The sequence below is a fragment of the Tympanuchus pallidicinctus genome, unplaced genomic scaffold (assembly GCF_026119805.1).
Source record: "Tympanuchus pallidicinctus isolate F22 unplaced genomic scaffold, pur_lepc_1.0 scaffold15, whole genome shotgun sequence".
Lineage (NCBI taxonomy): Eukaryota > Metazoa > Chordata > Aves > Galliformes > Phasianidae > Tympanuchus > Tympanuchus pallidicinctus.
In genome coordinates, this window is record NW_026294669.1 from 17,960,622 (window position 1) to 17,987,420 (window position 26,799).

At 40.0% G+C, this 26,799-nt stretch overlaps 1 protein-coding gene across 4 annotated transcripts in view; it reads left to right on the forward strand.

Moving 5' to 3' along the window:
• B3GALT1 (beta-1,3-galactosyltransferase 1) overlaps positions 1 to 8,180 on the forward strand; it is a 179,714-nt gene extending 171,534 nt beyond the window's left edge. For 3 of the 4 annotated variants that reach the window (XM_052675001.1, XM_052675000.1, XM_052675002.1), the window contains 2 exons: positions 5,194 to 5,232; positions 5,836 to 8,180. In XM_052675001.1, coding sequence (XP_052530961.1) covers positions 6,065 to 7,045 — 981 coding nt within the window. In that variant the 5' untranslated portion in view covers positions 5,194 to 5,232; positions 5,836 to 6,064 and the 3' untranslated portion in view covers positions 7,046 to 8,180. The remainder of the gene's footprint in view (positions 1 to 5,193; positions 5,233 to 5,835) is intronic. The other variant, XM_052675003.1, reaches the window with a different exon arrangement.
• Positions 8,181 to 26,799: the final 18,619 nt, after the last annotated feature.

The following is a 26,799-nucleotide window of genomic DNA, read 5'->3' on the forward strand; positions in this document are numbered from 1 at the left end:
CCACAGAACCAGTCCTCAGGATGTGCCTGCTCCTTTCATCTCCTGATGACCTGAAGTCAGCTGTGCAATACTACATCTGTAGATCTGGAAGAAGGCTGTGCTGTCACAAACACACAATTACTGTGGTCAAGAGGGTTGTTTAAAAACAAACAAACAAACAATAATAATAAACCACAGATTATTAATGGGGATACTGAAAATGAGCTGTTGTTAAAAAAATAATTCTTAGGAAAACTAGACTGCAAGAAACCATACTTTTCTTAGCAAGCCAACTGAATGCTTTGTGTATATATAAAGCCCAAACACAGACAGACAGCGCTCAGTTTGAGCAATGTTGAATCTCAACAAATTACTAGTTCATCTTCCCTCCAGACACCTCCAGTGCCAGGGATGCTCCAAGGAACATCAGCCAAGGAACAGCCCCTAATGCCAAGCTCACATTTCCTAGCCAATAATTTACCACAATCCCTTCAGTCATGCTAAGTCTGACATCTGCGTTAATCCAAATATTTCAAAATGTTTTTTTCAAATGTTTTATCTCCTGTGATTGAGAACTGTTCTTTACAGCTTAGTCATGGTGGAATTTTTTTTACTCTTTTCCTTGTAAATTATTCAGTTGAGGGAAAAAAAAAAAAAAAAAAAAAAAAAAAAAAAAAAAAAAAAACCAACCAACAACAAAAAAACATAATCCTTTCTTAAGAAAGAAAAATGCAAAGCAATGAAAATTCAGTTTAATCATCTTATTTAGGCTGTCTCAGCAGTTCTTGGAAAAAAAACCAGAAAATCCTGTTTTTATACACATACATACTGAATACATACTAAGTGGAAAATACTGAGTAGTCACTCGTAAACAGACTTACTTTCATGTGGAATGTCTTATAACTGGTAAAATACTCTGCAGCTTTAAAGTTTCAGTAGCATGGGCACATTTACTGGAGGTTTTAACTGGAACATGTATTTTCCCTATCAAAGATTCAGAAACTTTGAATAAAACTTGCTAATCCCCTGTTATCCTTATTGTTACTGATGTTAAGAGCGGGTAGTAGCATTAGGACTTTAAAAAAGTTTCTCAAATTTATTTCCAGAGATCAATTCTTTGTCTCGGTGATGATAGACAGCATAAAACATCTGCAAATCAGCATTTATGCAAAAATAACTCTTAATATGAAAGAATCACTTGTGCAAACACTAGCTTTCACATTCAGTTACCGCCTTGGGCAAAGTACATCATCAATATTTCTGTGAGCAAGAAATTATTCTCTGTGTACAAAGAGTATATCTTAACACGCTGCCTGATTCTCAGAAAATACTCATTTTTATTGCCTTTGATGGCAGAGAAGGAAAGCCAGCCTCTTTTTGCATATGATAGTTTGGGCCCCCAAATGGGAGGTGCTGATTTTTGCAAAAAGTGTGGACCTGAAATTAATTCTTTTACTTTCCTCCCTCTAGCCCAAAACTTTGGCTTCTATTGCAATATCTTTCCGCATACAGTCTAGTAGGAAAGGTCTTCCTCTGCAGTACTGATTTGGTTTCAGGTCCATTTCACTGGGCACAGCAAAAGCATCTAGAGCATGTAAGAAATCTTCAAATGAAGTCTCTGAAAAAGAGCTTGCAATCTCCTGTTATATCACCTATGCCATCTGTACAGAATTTTCTCAAGAAATTACAAGATCATAACAGCATCCCCAGATTCCTTTGTGGACATGTTCCTAATGTTCAGGGTAATTATCTTCTTGATAAGACTCAACAATAATCACACTTGGGTATTTTAAGGACTTCTTAAATGGCAAAGACATTTCAGTGTCTTGGCCTATATACAGATGAAAGCCATAATTATAGGAAACTTGCAAAAATCTCTCTTTAGGGAAAATGAGTAGAATTTGCTACATTTACTAAATATTTTAGCAGCTGCATCCACTCCCATTTTCTGGGAAACTAATAGGTACATGTTGTCAGAGATGCACAGCATTATTTTGAGTCACACTGAGCTAGGGAGGTCCGCAGGTGCTGAGATGAGCAGTATCAGCCTCCTGGGGCTTCTTGCCTGGCTCTGCCCTACAGCTCAGCACTGTCCCCGACCCACTGTGCCACAGCTGTAGATATGATATGGCGTGAGTTACAGACACAGCACCATGCCAGGCTTCAAGAGCTGCAGTGCGTGTCATAGCCTTCCACCAGGACCTCGTTTCATCAGTCCAACCACATTCACATACGAAAACCAAGCTGGGCATTCTTGAAAGAAAACACCAACACTCTCTGACAAGAAACGGCATTACTCTAAAATATGGGTCCCATCCTGCCACTGGTGCATGGTATTTGCTGGCCTGAAAATTGCCCACGAACAGCTAGCAAGATTCTCAGATGTGCTCATTTTTTGGAGGATTATTCTCAATGTGCAGTCAGCCTGTAAAAGGTCTGTGCATACAGACAGTCTCCATCAGGTCAATTACTCGCAGAAGTTGCATGGTGCTTTTTCTGTGCTGCGACTGGGTGACTTGTCTGCCTTGCACAGCGTGAGCTGTGAATAGTGCAATTAAGTGCACAACGTTGAGTCACAATATGGAAACATGACAGCAAGCATTTGCTTTTCATAATCATCTACCATAATAAAGTTTGAGACTTTTCTTACTAATAGCATGACAATTAGGCTGGGAAAGGGTCAGACTGAATTAAAACGTTTTTAAGGACAAGAATCTCGCAGCTCAACATTGCTGCTACCCTGTAAGACAGAAACAAGGAGGTGATGAGTCTCCTTGGCTGTGCCAGCATCCACAAACACAACATAACCTGTCCCAACTGACAAAATCCAGAGCGATGAAAGCTTTCTGCTCCCCATGTGAAAATCTACATCCTACTAGTAGGGCCTTCAAATACAGTGCAACACAGTTCAAGAACATAATGGAAAAATAGAGTTTTATTTTGTATTTGTACTATCTGCCAAGTTTGCCTGTGCTATTTTCTGCTAATCTGTTCCCCACGTGGCAAAAAAAGTTCAATGACAGCAGGAACATGAACTTTAGTCTTCACCTCACAGCAGAGAAGAAATGGTAGAATGGGCCGCTGCAGGAAAGCAGGGAGCTCTTTTCTTATTGGTGGGGTTTTTTCCACCTCTCTCCTCTCAATTTCCTTAAAAGTAATTAAATCTAAAACTTCACTTGTCATGAAAATTAGAGCCAGTTCACTTTTATCCAGTTAGCCTGCATTTCACTGATAAATTACTTGGGGGATGTTGTAAACCACTCTAAACTGTTATTTTTGCAGAAAAGAGAAAGGAAAAAAACAGAATTTAACAGAAAAAGAAAAAAAAAAGTCATATTTGTTTCAAGGGATGGCAGTGCAAGGACCAGGATAAGATGCTTGTTCTGGACAGCCATTATCTGTAGATCTCATAACTGATCAGAAATATTCCCTTGAATAGCAGAGAATGTTTCTTAGAAATGATGTAAGGCTTTTGTTGCTTCTAGTCATTTCTGAGCACAGGAGATTGGAGATCACAGCCAGGACATTCCTGATCTAAAAAGTTATTTTTTGTAATTTTGCAGTTTTTAAAGATGCTGTTGTTACAATTTCCCTTTCCCTCAGCTACCTGCAGTGCACTCATGGTAACTAATGCATTTGCTTTTATTAAAGATGAGATGCTAAAAAATAGACAGAGAATGCAATATGTAGTTTCCTAAACTAACATATGCAGAATATTAGCTGCATTCAGGTTTCCCCATACACTTGAGTCCTCTAAATACACTGACCCATATAGATCACACTCCACATTTTCAAATCTGTTCTTGCTGATTTCTTTATTAATAGCCTTCTAATTGCTCTATTTTTGTTACGCTTCCCCAGTGGGGTTTCCAAGGCAGGCAGTTATCAGGAATTCACAACGAAGCCTGAAAATAACCTACAGGTCCAGCATGTTGTCCTTAGAACTCCATCCCAGTGCATGCAGTGGGTTGTCATGACAGGATACCTCCACTCTTCAAGCACTGAAATGGCAGCCACGTATATATTTTATCATGGCTATGTTTATTTACCGGGGTGTATGTGGAGGCTGAGGTTGTTGTATTCTGCAGCCTTATGGGACAATCAAAGACCTCACCTAAAAAATACTACTCCCAAAAGTTAACTGCTGATTAATGGGAAAAGATCACAAATCCAAAAGGCTGTGGCAAGTAGTAAAGGAAACTGCAGATAACCCACGCCTCATTAAATTGCCTGGGTTATAGGGCAAAACCTATTGGCACTGACAAAGATCTGCAGCAAGCTACAAACTCAAATTTTCCTATTTCGTGTAAGGGACGAAGGGTCACTAAACAGCAGAAAGTGGATCTAATGAGGATCAGCAGGACAGCGCTAGCTATAATGATCTATGAGCTTTTGTGGGAGGTTATATTTAGTGTAAGTTTAGCAAGTGTTGGATGTTTCTCTGTTGTTTTATACCTCGGTGTGAAATGGTGACATGAGATAACAGTCTGCTAACCTGCCTAGCTGGGGCTGCCAGTTCAGAATCCACAGTGCCCATCACCTGTCAGGGGAACCTGCAGGCCACACTCTTAGCTGCTTTTAGGGGAAGAAAGGAGACCATAAATACCCAACAGATGGAGAGCACACATGCCTTGATAAGCATCTTGATTTAATCCAAACAATGTGCCACAGCAGCATGGAAACAAAAAGCATGTTTCTTAGACAGAGATTCTGTCTTTTCCTTTGAACCCATGTATGTTTTATACTTTCCAAAGTAAACATTTAATATTTCAAAGACTCTTCTGTAAAGCTGTCTGCTGCTTGCTTCTGCTACCCTTTAGCTCAGAGGTAATGTAACAATAAAAAAAACAGCAACCTGGAGCCTACAGGCACTCTTCACATACTGGTGAGTCTTGGAGAGCCAGCACTGATTCTGCGGGCACATGGTAGCTTGTCTCATTTCCATGAAACAACAATAAACAGACTCAATTCCCAGGAACCACACAAGCTCTGGGGCTGGCTCATTCCCACACCACAGCAGGAGGGCTGCCAGAGCCAGAGGGGTGCATGGGGCTCTGCTTACAGGCCAGCCGAGTAGCACAGCTGATGGGCTGCCAGGATGGTTTGCCTGCATGGCATACACGCGGGGTCTTCTCATGAAAAGCAAAGCCTGGTTTGCAAGGAGAGGAGAAAAAAGTCAACAGGAATAACTGATTGTGTTTAATTTATTTCTAGAGTTTTCTGGAGTCTCTTGGGGTGCTGATCTTTACATGGGTAAGATGAAGTACACCTCTCCCTTTCTCCTTCGCCTTCTACTTTGCATTTGCCCATCAGTACAACTGTCATTTCCAAAGGATGCCACTGTTGGCTTGGGAAACATCACCAATATTTAGACTAAAAAGGATCTGAAGATACTCATGTGCATAGTTGCCACAAATGCTGTTAAGCCTAAAATACCATACATTATTTATCATTAAGTAATTTAAAAAACGTTCCATGGCATATTTTGAAAAACTGTAGAAGTCCAGAATAAAAAGCTAGGAAGAAAGTAAGTACTAAAAAAGAGAAGAGGATTTTTATATATGCTTTTAAAAGTACCTCAAAAGCCAACATGCTATGCATGCTTAATCTTTATTTATATATGTATATATTTATAATCTATGAGGCAATATCCATCTTAAAAGCATTACTTCATTTAGATTGCTGTATTCAAGCACCCTTATCACACATTGTAGAACTCTCATAAAAGCTGAAAAGAACAGCCAAGAAATGCATTAAGAGACTTAGCTTATTAATGGCCAGTCACATATAGACTCATTTTTCTTGCCATAGGCTTTTATGATCTAGCAATAGAAATTTTTTCTTCATCTTTTTCAGAAATAACAGAGAGTTCCAAGAAATGGAAGCTGCTGCTAGTAAAAGAAGAAAAGCTGAGTATCATCAGGGTTAATAACTGCTACTTGAGATCCATGAATGATTACAGAGTTACACTTCTATATCGAACTTTCCATTGCCATTAGTAATATGCTGCCTGTCTGGGACATCGGTACCCTCATGGTGAGAAGACTATTTCTTCTTCACACCAAATAGAAGAGCTGCAGGAACAATGGCTTCTAAGGTCTCGTGCTTGTACGTTTTGACAGTAGTTTGCTGGGCAAGCGCTCTCTGGTACTTAAGTATAACCCGTCCTACTTCTTCCTACACTGGCCACAGACAGGTTAATAGCATATCAATAGCCAGAAAAAATGTCTCCTTTGGCAACATAAGAACTCGACCTATAAATCCACATTCCTTTGACTTTCTCATCAATGAGCCTAATAAATGCGAGAAGAGTGTCCCTTTCTTGGTCATTCTTATCAGCACAACTCACAAAGAGTTTGATGCAAGGCAAGCAATTCGGGAAACATGGGGAGACGAAAACAATTTTAAAGGAATTAAGATTGCCACGCTGTTTCTTCTTGGGAAAAATGCAGATCCTGTATTAAATCAGATGGTAGAGCAAGAAAGCCAAATTTTTCATGACATTATTGTAGAGGATTTTATTGACTCCTATCATAACCTCACTCTGAAAACATTAATGGGGATGAGGTGGATAGCAACATATTGTTCAAAAGCAAAGTACGTTATGAAGACAGACAGTGATATTTTTGTAAATATGGATAATCTTATTTATAAGCTGCTCAAACCTAACACCAAGCCAAGGAGAAGGTACTTCACTGGTTACGTTATCAATGGAGGGCCAATACGAGACGTTCGCAGCAAGTGGTACATGCCCAGAGATTTGTATCCTGACAGCAATTACCCACCCTTCTGTTCGGGCACTGGCTACATTTTTTCAGCAGATGTAGCAGAACTGATTTACAAAACTTCTCTTCACACCAGACTCCTCCATCTCGAAGACGTCTATGTCGGACTCTGCCTTCGGAAGCTGGGCATCCACCCCTTCCAGAACAGTGGCTTCAACCACTGGAAAATGGCCTACAGCTTGTGCAGGTACCGCAGGGTGATCACGGTGCACCAGATTACACCAGAAGAAATGCACAGAATTTGGAATGACATGTCAAGCAAGAAGCATCTTAGATGCTAAGATTTTTACAGATGTAAATACCTTTTTTAAATTTTGCTTTACTCTGGTTATTTTTTGACAAAGTGATGTACTGATTTACAGGTTAAACTGGGATATTACTGTGAGAGGATTTTTAATGACTGATTTCTCATTCTCATTTTGACTACTGGTTTACAGACTTCAGGCTCTTTTCTTAAGGATGCTACACCAGTCAAAAGGATCTATAGTCAAAGCTCAGATTTTGTATATTATCCTCCATCACACATATCAGCTCCTGCATCTGTATGTGAAAGGACAGTAATAAGCTATCATGAGCTGCTTAATAGTTCATGCCCCAGCCTCTGAGATAAGACTTGGGCCCTACAAAGTGAAGAATATACTTTTATCCCCTTTTGACACCCAACAATCATCCCTATTTAGAGCTTTGTTAATAAATTGAACAGTATGTATTTGCAAAGATCTACCTACCTATAGATATGCCTACCTTGGCATGTATATCTTACAGAACAATGTGTGCAGTTCCCAAGCAGGATGCTGATGGTGCAATAGCAGAATTTAGACAGGTAAGAACATCAAAGTCTCACAGGCCTTAGAACCAAACTCACACACAGAAGCATTTTTTTTATCCCCCAAGTAAATCATTTCACAAAATACTCCATTTCTCGCCACTGTTACAAGTAGACCCAAAAATATCTAATCCAACTTTGAAATGAAATATAATCTGTAAATTAAATGCAAGATGGGAAACATATGGAAAATCATCTTAAACATCAGTGATAATTTTAAAGTGAATGCAACATTTCTCATTAGTATTGGTGTCTGTGAATCTCTCCCTGTTTAGGAGTATATTAATGAATATGATAACAAGATTATTTTCTATTTGGAAAGAAGATCGAATGACTTGTGTAGAAACACGTAATTTTATCAAGTGATAAAATTGTTAGTTAATAAGCAGCACGTTCCATCAGCGTCAGTTGGTATACTATTTACCTGAACAAAAATCTAACACAGAAGAACATTACTTAAGGGTAAACTCTGTTTTTTTGCTTCAGTGCATATGAAAATGAGATTAAACCATATTTTTAATGGTTTTTATCCAATGCATTTTCTGTTGATTGGACAACATGCAACTTCCATAGAAAAATAGAGAGCTTTTTTTTAAAAAAAAAGTCCTTCTGCCTTTGTAACCAATCTGCAGCTCTCCACCGCAGAACCAGTGCTTACTGAGGTGCAGCTGAAAAAAGCACCAGAACTTAGAAATCCCAGGGCATGTGATAAAGATCAAATATGCAAGATTGTATTCAGGTTTGGTAATGTACTTTGATGTTCTAAATATGAATGTTAATGAGATGTGATGAAAATTATTTCCTGAAAAACTCTTCGATGTGTTCATACCATCCCTGCTCTGCACTGCTTTTCAAAAAAGAACTAAAACGTGATATCGCTTAGCAAGTAACTCGGAATGAGGAATTCATAGGCAATCCACAGGTATAAAATTCACCAAGTGTGTATTAGCTCTGGATTGCTCACACTGTCCACAGCTCACACGTAGGCTTCATTCATTTCAATGGGAGATATCCATAACATGAAAAACTGTTAAGAATGCACGTTATTCAGGATAAAGTCTATAAAGTCGTCAGAAATTAACTGAACCAGAATTTAAAGGAAAACTCTATACCGATTTTGCCATAGGCATATATAATACTTTATAACAATAGCAATTGAATGAGGATCCTACCCCAAAAGCTTTGCAGTTTCAAGACATATTGTTAGTCTTATTCACAGGTACAACACTATTGTTTCAAAGGGAATTACTGGTAAATAAGGTGAAGGGTACCTGGCATTTGAACTACACACAGTAAATGCCTCAGAGATCTACTTCAAATCTAAATGATGAAGCTACAGAACAGACAGCACTGCAGTTACTTGCTAATCAACAGGAGCTCATGAAAATCAGTAATTTTATACAAAAATACTGAATCTCCTGCAGCATAATTAAGATTTATCCTTCTCTAGTTGACCCAGTCCTTGTTAAAGTTGCTCTTGCTTCCTTACAAATTCAGAACTCCAACAAAACAAGGTCCAACTAATTGCATATATGTATATAAGAAACAGAGAGTGAAATTCAGCTTTTTTTAAACAGGTCCCAGAATATGCAGTTAGGGAAGGAAAACTAGGGTGGAATTCAACCCCAACCCTCAGTAGGTCACAGAGCATGAATGTAACCATACCAGGGTACACTCTGTAGTAATTATAACCAAGGCTGAAATATCTTCTACCGTTTGTTGATACTGTGTTGTAATTTGGGGTTTCTGAATCTACAAACTGGATTTGGTGGCTTTAATTCTTCTGCTGGTGATTCTATAGTCTGTGGCTAGTAAAACCAAGGACGGCAGAGCTCCCTGTCCTGATACCTCAGGGCTCAAGTAGCACAGCAGCCTTGAATTACTCCTAGTAGAAGTAGACTGCATTAACAATCGGAGCGTGCACCTTGAAAATAACATCTTCAAAAATATATTTCCTGCCATTTATAAATAGATAGATCTTAATGACAATGTAAATTTTCACCTTGGAAACTATGTACATATTCCTAAGGCATTTTCTTCTGTATTCAGCTGTATATATATGTGTATGGTCTGCTTGCTATGTAGTATTCTGTTATGCATGGAGCTGAATTAGGCATTATATTTGTCCAGTGTTACAAGAGCCTTAAGCATGTGTGCCCTAACTTTTGAATGTACAAGACTTTTTTCTTTTATTGTCAAGTGAATTTAAATCTACGAAACCTAATTTTCTACTTCTATTAGTTTTCTCATAGTAGGCTTCACTAGATTGTTACACATAAATAAAGAGATTAATTTTCCCTTTGCTCAGAAATTGCATTATTTCAACCTAGAGCTAGAAAGGGAAACCATGACAGCCATGCATCTACTTGTGGACAGCATGGGTTTTATTCTCCAAGCACTTAGAAATGCTTGTGTCACCTTGGGTACTGTTAACAAATAACACTGTTTGCATTGAGCTCCCTTTAAACAAAAGGAGTATTTGCTCCTTAAAGGTCATTTTGTTTCACTGGGCATGGGGCAAATGACAATTTGGTTAAGATGTTCTGGCTTCTAGTCACTTCAAAACTGTGAAGTAATCATATTTTTATTTCAAAGCATCCAGTAACAAAGCACACTGAACTAAGAATCTATGGGAGAGCGTCTCTCTTTTGGAGGAACTTTTCACAAAACACTTCTAGGCTAAATTCATGAGAGTATTTAGACAGAAGTCTCAAGATTCATTTTCCGTCTTTCCTAATAATAATCTTAAGTATCAATTTTCATTTGTTACGGGGATTTTTGTCTTTATAACGTAGATGGCAATGGCATTTGTAAATGAAGAGTGTAATTAACTAGAAAAGCTTGTCAACAGTAACCAAACTTTAGGTGTATCATTATATACGACTGGCTGTACTTATGTATTTATTTGTCTAAATTGTATATATTGTTTTATCTCCGGTGTCCGTAGGAGTGCATTCTTTTAGATTAAAGTATTATCTACAGTTTTGTGGGATTGCCAGCAAAGCTGCTAATCAAGATACTATTTTTTTGTATCAATGTCAAATAATAATAATAATAAAAAAAAAAGAACAACAAAGTCAAATGAAAAATTGAAGGTGTCACATAGTTTTCTTCATTTCTCTCTAGGAATGCAGGTGTTATTATCTGAAACTATGATATCAGTAAGTAAGGTTCATTTTTCAGGAGGAAGAATACTATCCTGTAAAAGCAGATTTTAGAAAAATGATTGGGGAAAAAAAAAGGATAAAAATACTGCTTTACTGTTTGCACAGCAACTTAAGCTGCTGTCCATACTGACCAGGCATACTACTTCATTTGGCTGATCTGATCTTATAACAGCCATGGCAACATCTAGCAAATTAGCAGATGGGCTCCTCATCTGCTTTGGCATCCCCAGCATTGCATTTAGTTTGGCAGCCTCAAAGTGGAGGAGCTCTTCGGCTCCACTAGCCATGTAACATGAGGGACCTCCCTGTACCTGGTGTGTTTGTAGCCATTCAAAAGCTACATATAGGAAAAAAGCACAAGCGTTCAAAAACGCACATCTCATTAAACCACAACAAACTCACTCTGAGGTTGCTGCATGGCTGCTGGGAGGGCATGCACAGGCACCAACCAATAGGAAGTGGTCAAAAGAGGACCTCCTTGCACACAGTCACAGGGCTCCTGCTTCCACATGCCCCAACCAGGAGCATTAATGATGAAGCATATTCTGAACGCACCCAGCTTATCTTGTTAGTCTAATGTGGGGCTTTGCTCTTAATACAAGTACATTAAGATGCTATTTTTCAGGTGGGAAGGCCTGGGAGGCCTCAGGGTTTTCACATCAACATAAGGAAAGAGGAGAAGCAAACCCATAAGAGCAATACGAAATCCTTTTACTCCACGAACTAGTGAGAATCAGGATACCGGTTTGTTTTGGCTTTTTTTTGTATCTATGTCAAATAATAAAAGGGTGTGATGTATTTCATTTCGTTCTAGAAACATAAGTGGTATTACCTGAAAGTATGATATCAATAAATAGGTTCACTTTCCACGGGGAAGAATATTATCCCACCAAAGCACATCCGTCTCCCTCCACCCTCACCTTTGCAATTTCTGGCTCAGAACTCAGTTTCTAACGAGTTTGTTTTTGTTTTTCCTGGGGTCACCTCTTTCAGGAGCAGCTGGAGGCTGCTACAGATGTCAGGCACCCTGAAGTGCCTGCAGTGACACCTACAAGTTATAGCAAGGAGAGCTTTAAAACAACTTCATGTACAGGAAAAACCTCTCCAATCATTTGCAGATTTTTCTCATTTTCACCACAGCCGCCTAAGTCTAATTGCAACACTTACACGGTACTTAATTAATATACAGCTTAGAGATATACAGATATTAGCACTTGTAGGGTAGATTTCATGTAGCTTGATTATCTTAATTACAAGCATTCTATTTTCTCATTTACTTAATTGATTGTCATAGATTTCCAAAGAAATTTTTACTGCCTTAAGTGAAAACAACATATTAAAGAAAACTGCTGAAGCTATCCAATTGAAACAGCAAAGTGCCACATACGACATGAAACATTCTACTGAATAATACCTGCTTACTTTTCCCTTGTTAAAAAGAGTCATTTATGAAATTGAAGCAGGAGAATCATCTGAAAAAGAATAATGAATATGTGTTATTGATTCAACTGCACCTGTAATAGTGTTGTCTCAAGCATCTCCTCTGATGACAGCCTAACTCAGGGAAAAAAGGCCCATTTTTCTGCTAGGTCTGCACATCAGCTGACTCTACGTTATAACTCTGCCTCACCTGAAAGAGCTAAGGAGAGCAAGAGGTGATTTACTCTTCACGCAAGGTTTATCCTTGAACATTTCTTCTGCAAAGGCAGCATTACACGACAAGCTGAGCAGAATTATGTGCAGTGGTTTTGTAATGCATGCAACTTTTATGCAGGGCAAGCTAATATCCCAAATTTGAGTTGCCCTAGGCATTATCTACCATATCTGCAGCCAAGCCAAGACTGCTAGAAAAATTATGATCTCAAAATCCTTTTTTTCCTTTAGGAGTTTTCTTACTCCATGATGTTTTGAAGACCGCAAGAAAAAGATCTTCAGGTGCATCAGTATAGCAGTAAAAGGAGGAAGCTGAGAGCTCCCTGGAGTTCTTGTGAAGAAGCAGCAGGAGGCCTAGAGCATAGAATTATTTAGCTGACATCCATCCTCCTGGCAATCACAGCCATCCAATGAGAGGCCACAGCCAGTACCTGGACTCTGATCCTGGTGCACTGTGACTGAGCTCCAGTCTAGCACTCACATGAGGAGGAAGGAGACATGATAAGATGTAGAATCATTAAGGTTGGAAAAGACCATTAAGATCATGTAGACCAACCATAAAGGTACAGCGGCATATGAAATAATCCACGTCTAAAGCAATTTAGAACATTCAGAAGAACATGTTAAAAGAAAACAGTGCCAAAGTGTAACAAGAGCAGAAAGGAAAATATTTGAAACATTCTAAATTTTTATTATTTATGCAACTTCATTTAAAATCCTTCCTCAAAAAGAATCTTGAATTGTTACACATTTCAGAGTAATCCATTATCCATCAGATCTTATCCTCATACATATTCAAAGGCAACGGAATAAAAAACTGGTCTCCATTATCTGCTGTACTGCAGATTACATTTGGATTGAGATATGTAAAGCAAATCAGATCTGATCCAAGTCACAGTGCAAATCAGTGTCATGGGGATTTGTGCATGCATTTAAAAGAGCCAAATTTGATCCTCCATGTCTAACTTAAGTATTACTCCTGTTCAAAGTGAAGTTGCCTGGGATAGCACCTTGATTTCTGGGGAAGAACACTATAATCCAGGCAGTACTTTAATCACCAGAAACTTCATCTCTTACCAAATGCAAGCAAGAAAACAAGTCAAGGAGCAACCTCTCCAGTTTCCCCTTAAACCCAATCCTGATGAATACAAAGTAGAACACAAGACCTGTGGGTTTGTGAGCTGTTCAGCACTTAACTTGTGGCAGGAGAGAGCTTTCTGTCAGTTCACTAACATGTTATATTCTGCTCATAAAAAGTCTGTTTGGCAGCACTAAAAAACACATGCCACCAGCAAGAACAGGAGCCCTGCAGGGCCATATCTGCTCCTTGCAATCACTGCTTTTTCATTCCCTAAGTTGCCTTTAGTTTTGCAGTTATTGCACTAGAGAAAAAATGGTGGTGTAAATTTCCTAAACGTCTTTCACCTAGGAGAATACCAATGATCTCTAATTTAAAGTAATTTTATTTCCCCTTGATTTTTTTTCTTCTGCACTTCTAATATGATTCACTTTGCTGCTGTTTCCCCTATGCTTTTCATTTTCCTTCCACTTTTACATGACACATCATCTTCTCACCAACCAACGTATCCACCCAAAACAACCATAAAATTGTACACAAAGAGATGGCCTCTACCTGAGGAGTTTACAGCCCTACATAGTCCAGTGTGATTCAGAGGACAAACAGTCCTATAAAACATATAGAATATACAACTGCTCTTTCAAGAGCCTTTTCTACATCACTACCTGCTCCAGCTTTTAAGTACATGGAAAGTTCTACCATCTTTCATCTTGCCTCTGCTGCAGAGATCACTGCACAACCTAACAGGTCTTGCTATCACGTTTTCCCAATTTTTGTTTGCTTTCCTCATAATCTTAAATAGCTCACAAGAATTCAAAACAATGTGGGTTTTTTTTCCCCCCACATTTTCAATTAATTAAGTACATCTCCATCCACAATTTCAGTCTTCAACCTTTATATCTGTTCCTGCTCCCCACGTTGCCTGCCCTTGCCTCACATCTTCCTAATGACCAAGCATCCAGCACTGAACCTACTGCAAGTGTATTTGCATGAAGGCTGAGCACAGCAGTGCTTTTCTCTCTTTCTCCATTTCTGATGTCTCAGGGACTGGAATACTAGATTCCTTTCACCAGACAGGACAATTTGTCTTACATTATCACATTTGAAACAGAAAATTTACTTTTGTTATCTGAAGCAGATAGCAAGTCTGCAGAGCTGGAGTAACTACAGACAGAGCAGGTATCGACATACCCATGTAATCTTTAAAGCACCTAGTTAATGAACCTCACATAAATTCCCCTCCTCCCTCCCCCACAAAAGCCACAGAAAAGTCCTGACCAACCAGGAGGAAGCCATCGAGGTCCACCGAGGCTTTATCTGAAGTTTGCCATCACTTTGGAACCACTTAGCTTCTGGTTTTATTAAACTTCAGTTGCAGGCTGGTTTGTGAAATGAAGTGTTACTGTCTCTAGAGAGTCCTATTATGTAGGAACAAGAATGACTTGGTACTTCCCAGGCACTATTTTATTCCAGCCATTTACAGCAGATCTGTACTTTGAATTACAAACTCAGCTGATGGCAAGGTTGATGATGGGCTGCTTTAATTGGTCTTTAAAAGCCAGTCTTATTTACTGCTTTGTTCCTTGTATTCAGCATTTCTGCCCATGGGGATGAAAGTAACATGCGAGTATAAAGAATATATACAGCACATAATTAAAACTACATTTTTAAATAGATGAACATACATGCACACAACACAAGTGTTGGCATATACTTAGAAGTGCAGGTTACAAAAGCATGCATTTTAATTTGTATTTTGCTGCAATTCAGCTGTTACTTAGAACAGACGGGTGAGTTGTGAAACATTTTTAAACTGATTTAATTACTTGTAGAAGTATCAGCTTGTGTTAATTAGGTGCAATAAATTACAGTGGTTCACAGATCCCTTTAAAAGGGAACACACAATACAATGATCTTTTTTCTCAGTATCAATAAGAAAATAAACTGAACTTTGCAAGCCAGTATTTCACAGCAGCTATTGTCTATCAGTTTAGCACCACAGAAATAAGATTAAAAAAAACACACAAGACAAAAATGTACTTAACGTGAGATATCGTCACCTATTTGCACCTCAGAGGGAGATGAGTCCCACAGATGTCATGTAGACCACACAGATATCCATATGCTCAGAACAAACAGGTTAAGCAAATGTAAACTGATAATGCTTACTCTCTACCCTAAACACCTTTCACGAGTGCAATCGAGGCTCCTAGAGTGGGATTACTTCTGTTGCCCTGATACAGGGCAAAGTTATTTGCTAAAACACGAGAAAGAAAGTGCAGGTACACATACTGAACATGTACTAGCCTAGGAAATATTCTTTCTTCACATAAGCACTTAAGTTCCAGATGCTGTCTCTCATCTTGATTTCCAGGGATATTCCTTAACATCAACTTCCACTCCCAAGCACCCTGCCTGTGAAAATAAACTACAAACAAAATAATGCATCCAATGATGCAGTAGATAAGTAGAAAAATCCAATAAGGAAAGCATCTGCATCTCTACTGGAAAACCAAACCAAAAACAGAGGGAAAGGATGTTGATGAGACTCCTTTGCAGCAAAATTAGGGATGCAGAAACTAGCAAGGAAGCCTTTCAATTGAGGATACAGGCTGGTCCTTATCATCTCTGAGGAAAAGGCTACCCTCACAACGTTGCCTGAGGAAGTACAAATGAAGAATTTCCCAACCCATTTTGATCCAACAGATCTTACATCCTGAAGATTTACATCAGCCTTGGATTTGGCTGCTTCCTAGTATGCAAAAATGAGGCAGAAACCTGGTAGAATTCTTGGTCACATCTCGGTGCAAAGCTTCCATTGGGGACCAACTTATTTTACCTAGGAGAACAATTCACAGCCCCTAAACTTTACATTTTGATTTCTAGGCGGTAAGGAGAGAAAGCACTTGGCACATGAAGTTGTCTCATTTGTGATAGATGATTATTTCCTGGACATTTTAGATGATGAAATGCTTTATTTTTTTATGCTTTGGAAATTGCTGTGCTGGAAATGCCATGGAAAACAAGCTTGCACTTTTATCTTCTGCTAAACCCAAGAGAAATATCAATTCAGAGGAGTACATAACATTGCATTCGAATGCTGGGACTGCCACTTCAGTAAGTAAACAAAAAACTGTCAGTATTAACCCTGCCACCTGCCCATGTTTTCGCTTTCCAGCTCAGACACTGATCATCAATCATATTTCATTCTCTTCATTTCCATGCCCTTCATTTTGAAAATACTTAACAGCTGATTTTTTTATGCAGCATAACTTCAGTAAGGCCATTTAAGGAAAAAAATGCTTAATGTAGTGCAAACAATTTTAAAGAAAACAGAAACAAATGCACTGGAAAAGTATTACTTGCATATACACACAAGCTGGCAACATGCACATGAAATACAGAAACAAGATGAGAAAAAACATTCTGAGGTTCATCAACACATGCTGAGAGGATGGGGTGACAGCTCATGAGAAAAGATTACAGCAGACAGCATTTTACCTATAGTGCTGTTGTTTATGAGAACATTATGAGCACAGATGATGTAAGGAGAGACAGACAAGGAACATGTCCCTGGGACACTCCCTGGTCCCTGTCTTAGCAGACATCAGTGGTTGAAGGCATTACGGCCAAGGCTGTCAGCAAACCAACAGAGGAATGAAATAAGCATGCCAAATGCCAAACCTGCTCAAAAGCAGGGAGTAATGGCAGAAGAGAGGAACAGCTAAGCTGGAAAGAGCATGTCAGCAAAGACAAGCCAAAGAAGAAAAGCAATGGAGAGCAGATTGAAGAAAGAAATTCACTAGTCCTTTCCATCTTCTCCTCACCAGTTCTCCCTCCCACAAATTCTTCCCCAATGAGCCTTCCCCAGAAAGAAATGAGAGTCTTTACAATTAAAACTTAGATAAGTTAACAGCAAAGCACTTCAACAAAGGATTGTTTCCTGAGGTACCTACCAGCTATGAATGTTCTGTAGCTGTGGTTTTTTTCCCAACATTTTGACAATATGAGTCTCTGGCATTTTTTACTTCTGGGGAAAATTTCTATTCAAATTTTATTTGTTTCTGAGTAATTGACATATTTTCTCCACTGGCTAGCCCACAGAAATGTCCCATTACGTCACTAAAGCATTATAACGTCAGAAAGCAAACGGAACAGAAATTGTCTCACTAAAGGAGCATGGGAGGATATTGTTTTGGGTTTTTTTTTGTGTGTTGGTTTTTCGTGAATAATGGCTAACAGCTTAATTCACTTTTACATTAATAGTAATAATGTTTTTTAATAAGCGCTAAAGAAGTGGAAGAAATCATGCTGGGGAGAGACACAGTGTCACGTCATACAAAAAAAACTTGGTGCAGATAAAGGATCAGTGATGTTAGGGTGGCACAGCCCTCCTTCCCACCTGGGTGATTTATCACCTCCTGGCCAATAACGGATATAGCAGAAAAAGTCACAGACAACATTCCAACTGAGACTTAAATACAATGACCAGACACAAATCTTAGAGCAAGTTTAAAAATTTGGAAACTAGGCTGCAGAATTTCTATTGGAAGTGAGACACTCCAGCTACAACTGTTGGTATATTTGAACCTTGTGTCAGATACTACTGAGGCTTTAGAAAAGTACGTGTTCCAAAGATCCACATTCACCACTGTCCCTGATCCATACGTTTATCCTCAGTTTTCTGTAACGAAGACACACATTTGTTTTGAGAAGTAACTCACAGTGGGTCAGGCAGCTTCACCTGGGGCATCTGCAGCCCCCTGGAACACATCAGACATTTGGCGGCAGATTTATCTCAGCAGTGCTTAGAAACGTTTCACAAACATGTGCGTACCCACACAATGATGCAATGCAGCACTCCCAAGAGGAGTAGCCTGCACTGTCTTTTTCCCACTACTCATCCTAACATGTTCTAACAATGCATTTAAATAATATATTTGCTATCAAATTCAAATTACAACAGACTTAATTCAGCTGTAAGTACGTACTCCATTTGCTTGAGGTAACATGTCACCATTGGTCAGAACTACTGAAGTTTGCTTTGATTAATTTTATTATTTTTTTCTGGCAAAATTTCTTCCATACTAGGTTGAAAGAAAATCTAAAATAGAAAGAAGTTGTTAATAAAACATTAAACTATTAAATTAAAAATAAATCTAAAAATAAAATCTTGATGAACCTCAAATTCATCAAAAAATTAGCTTCACCTATCTGAACTTTTAAATGGAATATGTACAGATACCACTTTGCCTCTTGCAAAGGGAACTTGTATCTTCCTTCCAAGTTTTTCCAATATCTGGAATACTTGGACTTTACACACACACAATCTTCCTCTGTATTACCTTACCATACACCCAGGCAGCAGCACAGTGAAGCCTACAGGAGAGGCAAGTTTTGAAATCCTCCACAGATGGCAATCATTTTGTTTTCATAAAAATTATTTGCATCAGTAGAGATTTCTTTCGTGGCCAATACAAAGATTATGATTCCTGCTAGATAAGCAGTTGAAGCCTTCATTTCCACTGTTTGTTATTGATCTGTGCTAGCTGGTGTCACCATGTACACTTATTTCTCTCCAATGAAACCTTCCAAGGGTTCTCCCCCAGATCTGGGTGCACGGAGCTTAAGTGGTTCGGTTTGTTTTTTTCCCAAGTGCTTTTAAAACCTGTAACAAATTGTTTAAGTGCACAGATTCCTTTTATCAAGTATTAGTAATGCTCTATTAGTTTAATTTGTGTTGACATACAAACAGAACCCAGGACTAATTGGAAAAACTCAAGTTCATAGTTGAAAAACACTGTGTGTACACATCAAGAACTAAATATTGAAAAGAAGCGCCAGTTACATACACACAGCTACCAGATGGGCTTGGAATTGTTCTCCACACTACAAATAACTGTGCAGGCACCAATCTGTGGCTTTGTTTTGTTCTTAACCATAGCAGTAGCTTTTAAAAATTATAAATGACTGCTGAGGCAAATCAAACCAAGGGAAATTCGTATCACCAAACATGTAAGAACTGCTCTGCAGTCAGTGCAGCCGCATCTCAGCCTGCAATGCTGGCAGCCAAACCAAAGTACTGAGAGTAACCTCTGACCCTTCCTTGAAAGGGCAGCTCAAGGAACCAGCAGCTGCAGACCCTATAAGGAGCCCACACAGGAAGTTGTAAGAGGATCCCAAAGATTTCCCAATTAGCAGATTGTCCAAGGAAAAGGAGGGCAAAGGGAAGGAGGGTGCCAGAAGGGCCATGAGGATGCACAGAGGGCTGGAGCACCTCTTCTGCAAAGACAGGCTGATGCATTTGGGCTTGTTCAGTCAGAAGAGAAAGCTCCGGGGAGACCTCACTGCAACCTTCCAGTACTTGAAGGGAGCTTATAATTGGGAGGGAGCCTGACTTTTCACACAGTATGATAGGACAAGGGGGAATGGCTTCAAACTAAAAGGAAACATTTAGATTAGATATTAGAAGAAAATTCTTTCCTCAGAAGGCAGTGAGGCCTTGGCACAGCTGCCCAGAGGAGCTGTGGGTGCCCCATCCCTGGAGGTGCTCAAGGCCAGGTTGGATGAGGCCCTGGACAGCCTGAGTGGGTGGGGAGCAACCAGCCTGCAGCAGGGGGGGGACTGGGTGGGCTGCAAGGTCCTGATCTATGATTCTATGAATATAAGTTAACTTAATATGTGGTTAATACAAGTCTGCTTCGAAGAGAACATAAATGGTGATGACAGCTGAGTGTAGGAAAAAAAAAATCTACAAAAAATCTCATGGGAACATATCAAGTTTCAAAGTTTTAAGGTATAAATCACTTTTCTGTATGTTGCCTTGGCAGTAATTAGCATAATAAATACACAAGGTGTATTTGTAACCCTGGGACACCTGGCATATGCAACAAAATGGAACTTTGGAATTATTAAACAGGCATGATTTCATGTTAGGCTAAATAACATTCTATGCTTCAAATAATCTGAACATCTATTATCTGCTTGTTCTGCTATACCACTTGGAAGTATAGCCCTCATTAACCCAGAACAGTACCAAACATTTTCTCAATGACAATTTTACAGCAAGTAAAACGTCATCATTAACTTGTAACTTTGAAACTGTACATCTAACCAACTGCATTTTGCTTGTAAATTAGAAAATAAATTAGTTTACTTTCTTGGACCAAGACCGAATTTTTAATTCAGTTTGCAGCAATTTTTTGCATCCAGCAGCTGTCTATATTTTACACTGGCACTGATGTGGTCTGCCACAAGGTCACTGAGTACTCCTGCAAAGGCATTTTTAGGTTTCTGCCATAGAAAAGGAGGTACATTCAGTCAACTACAGCAATGTCAGCTTTTAACATAAGCTTTTACGTTGCCTACAACAATTTATGTGGCGTGTACAAATTTAAAAGCCCTGGCAGACTTTGGGATGGAATAAACACATGTGGACACACTACAAGACCTCGCCCACAGTTCCTTGGTTAAAAAAAATATCATTGCCTATAAAAAAAGACCCTGCTTGACTACATTGACAACTAGATGTAATAACAAACAAACAAGGAAAGCATGAAGCATATCTGCACGAACAGTGCCAGACCCCTCCAATACACAGAGTCTTGTGTCTGTTGTGTCAGACTCAAAGAGTTCTCAACCTCATAAATCCAACAAGGGAACCCCGTTATACAGGTACACAGGTGTGTGATCACAATGTAGTTGTAAGTTGTGGTAATGTACAGAATGTCAAGTTTTCCATCCAAGACTGCAGATTTTTTTCTTCCCTCCAGATGAATTTAAAAAAAAAAAAAAAAAAAAAAAAAAAGTACAGAAAAGAATGCTATCAAGTACCACACAAGTGCAAAAGTTTCCTCAGCCTTTCAATCTTTCGTGAAGCACTGGGTTTACAGATGACTGGCCTGTGCCTGACCTGACAGACAGATTTACAAGGTTAGCACTGAGTCTAATCAGGAACAATCAGCAAACTCTTTCTCTCTGGTGTCATTTTCTGCTTGGATGGCTGTGCTGTGCTATTATAAATAGGAAAAGCTCGCAGCACAAGCAGGGTGGAAGACTTCAGGGAGATTTTAGTAATCACCTTCCATTCAAATCACACCTACTCTCTAATCAGGATTGGATTCTTTTTCATTTTATAGCCCCAGGTGTAAACTGAGCAGCTCATAATCAACAGAGATAGGGAGTGAAATTTTAGTCCCACAGAAGCTATTGTAAAATCTTATTAATTCACGGGGCCAAGATTTCAGTAATGGCCTTTCCCTCTGGATTATCTGTTCTAATTTAAGGTGGTTTGCTCCTCCCTCTTCTAACATAGGTCACTCTGCAAGTAGCGCCTCCAATTTATTTCCACGGAAAATGCAACAGCTGCAAAGAGCACAATAACACTATTTGATAGAGAAAATTCTCAGCTACAAAGCATTACTTAAAGAGCCACCACCGCTAGCTCTGTATTTTCGCTAGCAATGAACACGAGCTTGCATGTTTCATTTATGAATATCTGCAACAGCAGAGGTGTCCCATTGTGCCAATGCTGAAATGCACCACCCACTGCCTCACTGCGCTCACATCCACTGTTTGGACAACAGTTCAGCAAGTACTGATGAATGCCAGCGGGTGCAATTCTTTCCATACGAAGGAATTACATCTGTTGGCCTACACCCTACACCCTTTTCCTGACCTCTACTGCAACAGGAGATGCAGAAGGCATGTATGTGCATGCAGATGGGGGCTCACAGCCCCATGGTACCACAGCAAGGAGGAGGCAGCCAGAGGCTGGGCAGTGCTGGAAGCCTTTTGGCCCAGCTCTCTGCCACTGTCATGTTGTGTCTCCAGGCATTCCATTCCAGACGCCGTTCTCCAGTTGGATTTTGTCCTCGACTAATCAGTACCTAAGCACAAGCACAAAACTGGGCATTATCAAATGATATTCATTTGCCAGAGCAAAACAAAACAATTGAACAACAAACTTTCCTTGGCCTTTACAAGAAGCCATGCGGGTACAGGCTCTAACATGACAGGACATCAGCTTCGGCATTGTATTTTTTCTTTCCCCATATAGAACTCCTTAGAAAGCCAGTTCCCAGGTCTCAGAAATACCAACATAGGCCTCTCCCTTAAACACGCATTTCAATTTAGAACTGCAGTCTATTTTCCAGAACACTGAAAAGCTTCAAAACTGAGAAATATTATTATTATTTTTTTTTGCCCTTTGTGTGTTTTTATATGAAGCACAGAGCCCGCTTCTTCAAAGCTACCAGACACACGCTGGTCATTCTGGTTCATCATTTATAATAGTCATGGTGAGAGCCACAAGCACTACCTTTATGTGAAAAGACCATTGTGTCACAAAACAGCCCCAAATTCCTTTATGCTGAGATGCCGTGCCTCAATTACCTTCCAAGGAAACAAAGCCAGATCTACAGGATCTGCAGTGCACATAACCAATTTAGAAAAGCTTTGTGTTCAAAGAAAATCTTAGGAACCCCACCACTCCACAGCAATATTAGTAGCACCTTTCTCCTTAATTAATCTCGTTGTTTCATGGATGAGGGAGAACTAAAGAATCCTTTAGGTTCTTTTCAAAAGGAAAAACAGGTTTTTTGTTTGACAAACAGCATATATTTTTTTAATTCATAAAATTTGTTCTATGGGGGAAAATACAAAATAAAAATGAGATAAATGTACTGTCTATCTATTCCAATTCTATTTCTTATAGCTGCTCATAAACAGATCCACTTGCATAAGTGATTTTGTATACTCCTCCGAGACAATAAACAAGCCTAGCTTTCACATTTGAAGATTAGATGGCAAAATATCCATGTCCTGAGAAGGACGAGATTGCCTCCCTCTTGGCTTACCCAGTGAAAATTAAATATTTCTCCTTCTTGCCATGCACTCTATGTCTCTGTAATTGCTCATTGATCTGCTACTGCCTATATTCTGAACACTATTGGAAGCAAACAGCTTCACAAACACTGAGTTTGGTTCAGCGTCCCAGAGTTCAGTGACTATGCAAAGCAGCTTGACAAACAGCAACCTAGCAATCAGAAAGCAGCAATGAAACCACATCCTCACATGCGCTGTAACACTGGGTTTACTCATAGTGAGAAAATGAATATCTAAAATGTCTCAATGCTCGACTAATAAGCCTAGATATTTAATCATTTGGACTACTGTGTAATAAAACAAGCACAACAGACTTGGTTGGAGGTTTTTATAGCTTGAGCTAATCCAGTTGCATAGGGAATGTGAAGATGTGAGCTCCTGTTGCCTTTCCAATTTCTTATTTCAAAGCAATTAGCATTCTTAGTGCATGCACATGCATGAGTACGTCACTAGACAGCAGAAAGTCTGCCTGCTTCATGCAGTAGAAAAAACACCATAGCAATTCACTCAATAAAATTATATTGCAATTGATTTGAGAAAAAAGACATCAACTGTTATTGGTTATCAGCAAGGTCTCATTTTCTGCTGCTCTGAAAAACACTGTGTGAGGGAAGCATTTTCTACTCCCTGCTAAATAAAAACAGCATTTTCAGTGCACTCAATTAGCACTGTTTTAGGTCTGTATCAGATTCATCATCACAGCTAATTGATTTCAGGCACGGGCCAATCTCACCATCCAACATCGTTATGCAGAGGTATGTGGTGAAAAGGAAAACATATCTCTGATTAAGAAAAGCAGAGGGGGAGGCACATCATTTACAGGCTGCACACGGCATTTGCTCTCGCAGGAAAAGTGTGTGGTTAGAAATATTCTGAAGGAATGACCCACGATCAAATTTTACAAGGCTGCTTTGAAAGCCCCCAGATAGGATATTTTCAGTTAGCCCAAGCCGGCTGAAGCACACTCATCTTTACTTCAGAAGAGAATGCAGAAGAGAAAAATTCAGTGGTGTTTCCTGGCTTATTTACCTGCCACCCTTTACACCTGATAGGTCAGTCATGAAGTAGAAGTATGCTCTGGAGCAGAGAGGTTTATAGAGGAAATAACAGTAACAAAGTGTTTAATATTTCTAGAAAGCCAAAACAATGATCATAACTTGCTAGCTGTATCACAGCTTGCATACAGCTCCCTGTATGTGCTGATGGGATAATCTGAGGTCAGCGCTTACCAGAGGAAGGAAAGATGCACTCCTGCTTTCTTTGCCTAGAAGTGAATGTTACTGTAGCAGGAGTAGCTTTCCTAGCCCACAGCCCACGCTGGAATTCCAGCAGAGAAAAGGCTGGAAATGTCCCTCTTCTCCCACGCCTTTATGCAGGCACAAACCTGTCATTCCCCAGACCTGTTTTCATGCCAAGTTGCATGTTTATGTGTGTCCTCTTTAACACTTTGAAAATAAAACAGAGCTGTACTTCCCTGCATCTGCTGACTTTCATCTCAGTGCTACTACTCTGCTAGAACAGAGGGCAAAGCATGCCTGGCTCCACAGACAGAGATCAGCCCACAAAGCCTGCCAGTACCCAGCAGCAAGCAGCACCATGTAATCAGTCCCACAGAAACTTAGAGCCATTTAATTAAGTCCTGTTTTCCTGGTCTCAGAGAGCATTAAGCAGCAGCTCACCTGTTCCAGCTTCACCTCATTAATTAGAGACCTCCTCCTCTGAGTGCAGGCAGGTGCCTCAGGCAGCAGCCAGCCCAAGGCTGTCCAGCAATGCTGTAGCACCACATGCACAGCTCGTGCCATGCCACAAATGAGAATCACATCCATCTTCCTCATGTATACACAAAGAAGTAAATAGCTGCCGGTTTACTCAGACCATGTGGATAGGGTATTCACAAAACTAATTCCTATTAGATTTGGCGTGCACCATACTACATCATCCACTTTTACCACACTTTCTATTACAACCTGCAATGTATTTTTACCTCTCTTTCATTTCCGTGTAGTCGAGGGCAGAAATGAACTTCATTTTTCAAGGTTTTAAAGCTTAAAATGCCATTTCTCTCAGGCCGTTTTGCTTACATTCTATTAACAATACCTTAGCAGCAACAAAAAAAAACACATTAAAAATCTGCAGTAACACAGCTGTGACAAAGAGCACTGCTGCATGAATTTGCTGTCTCACTAAGCCAAGGAAGCTCAGGGAAGTATTTTCATGTTTCTGCTTCAGGCCACGAGTGAGCAACAACTGAAGCTTTATCTGGGTGCAGTACTGCTGACTGCAGTACTAAAGTATTTACATTCCTTCTCATTTATATATCTTCTGCAGTCGCAACCAGCGCGGCCTACCAGCACTTCTGACGGTTGCTGCTCACACTGCTGCACCTTTTCCCTCATGAGGGGCAGCTGGTGAGCAGCACGCCATTCTCCTCAGCTAATGTATTCCGGCTTCATTTATAGACCTGTGAAAAGCTACCCTGAATGTTCATTTGCACGCTTGACAAAGGCAGCTACATACTTTGCAGATGGACTAGTCAATGCTGGTGCAACATTTAGAGGAGCATACGTTAATATACGTAACAAAAAAATAATCAAACAGCAAAGGCCCAAACATGGCTCCTTCTGGTAGCAGCCACCCAGCCCCAGTGCTGCAGGTAACAAACTGTTCCACTGAGGAGCAGTGCCTTTTGATTTGCTCCCATTTTGATACAAAGGCTGATGGTAATTAACTGTGCTACACTGCAGCCTTCCCCAGTCCCAGGCAGGCAGCCCAGCCCTCAGCCACCTCAGCACAGTACCAGGCCTGTGACAGGGCTGATGTGGAAGAGACGCCGAGCAGATCATCCGTAACGCCACAGTAGCATCTCACAGCTAGGGAAAGACACAATTTTTGTTCATGAAAGGCTCACTTACCATTTGTTGGCTCTCTTCAGCCACTGCAGGCCAGGCTTAACTCAGAGGACTCTTCCACATGCAGCCCCAGCAGCCGCCGCACTGCCAAAGCCTGCTCCTGGGCACACAGCTGGTCCTGAGGGCACCAGCCACCTGGGGGGGCCTTAACTGTCCCAGCAAGGCCCAGCTGCAGCCATCAGCCCGTAGCTGGGCCAGAAGCAGCAGGTCACAGCTCCAGCCCTGCCCTGGGCCCCATTCTGCTCCCTCCCTCTATTCCCTGACACTGACATCCCTCAAGGATAAAAATGTTGTCCCAGAATAATTTACTGTAATATAAGCACTTCAGGAGTTGAAAGTCTTAAAAATGGCTTCAGCAAAGTGCTGTGAGCAGACAGTGTTTCTTCCCTTTCTGCTCCCCCACACAGGGAGCTAAATCCCTTGTACAGGTGCCACTCGTCAGCTAAACAAAAGCAACCAACATTTATAACATCACACAACAGCAGAAATGTCCACAGAGCAAGCAAATTCAACTGTG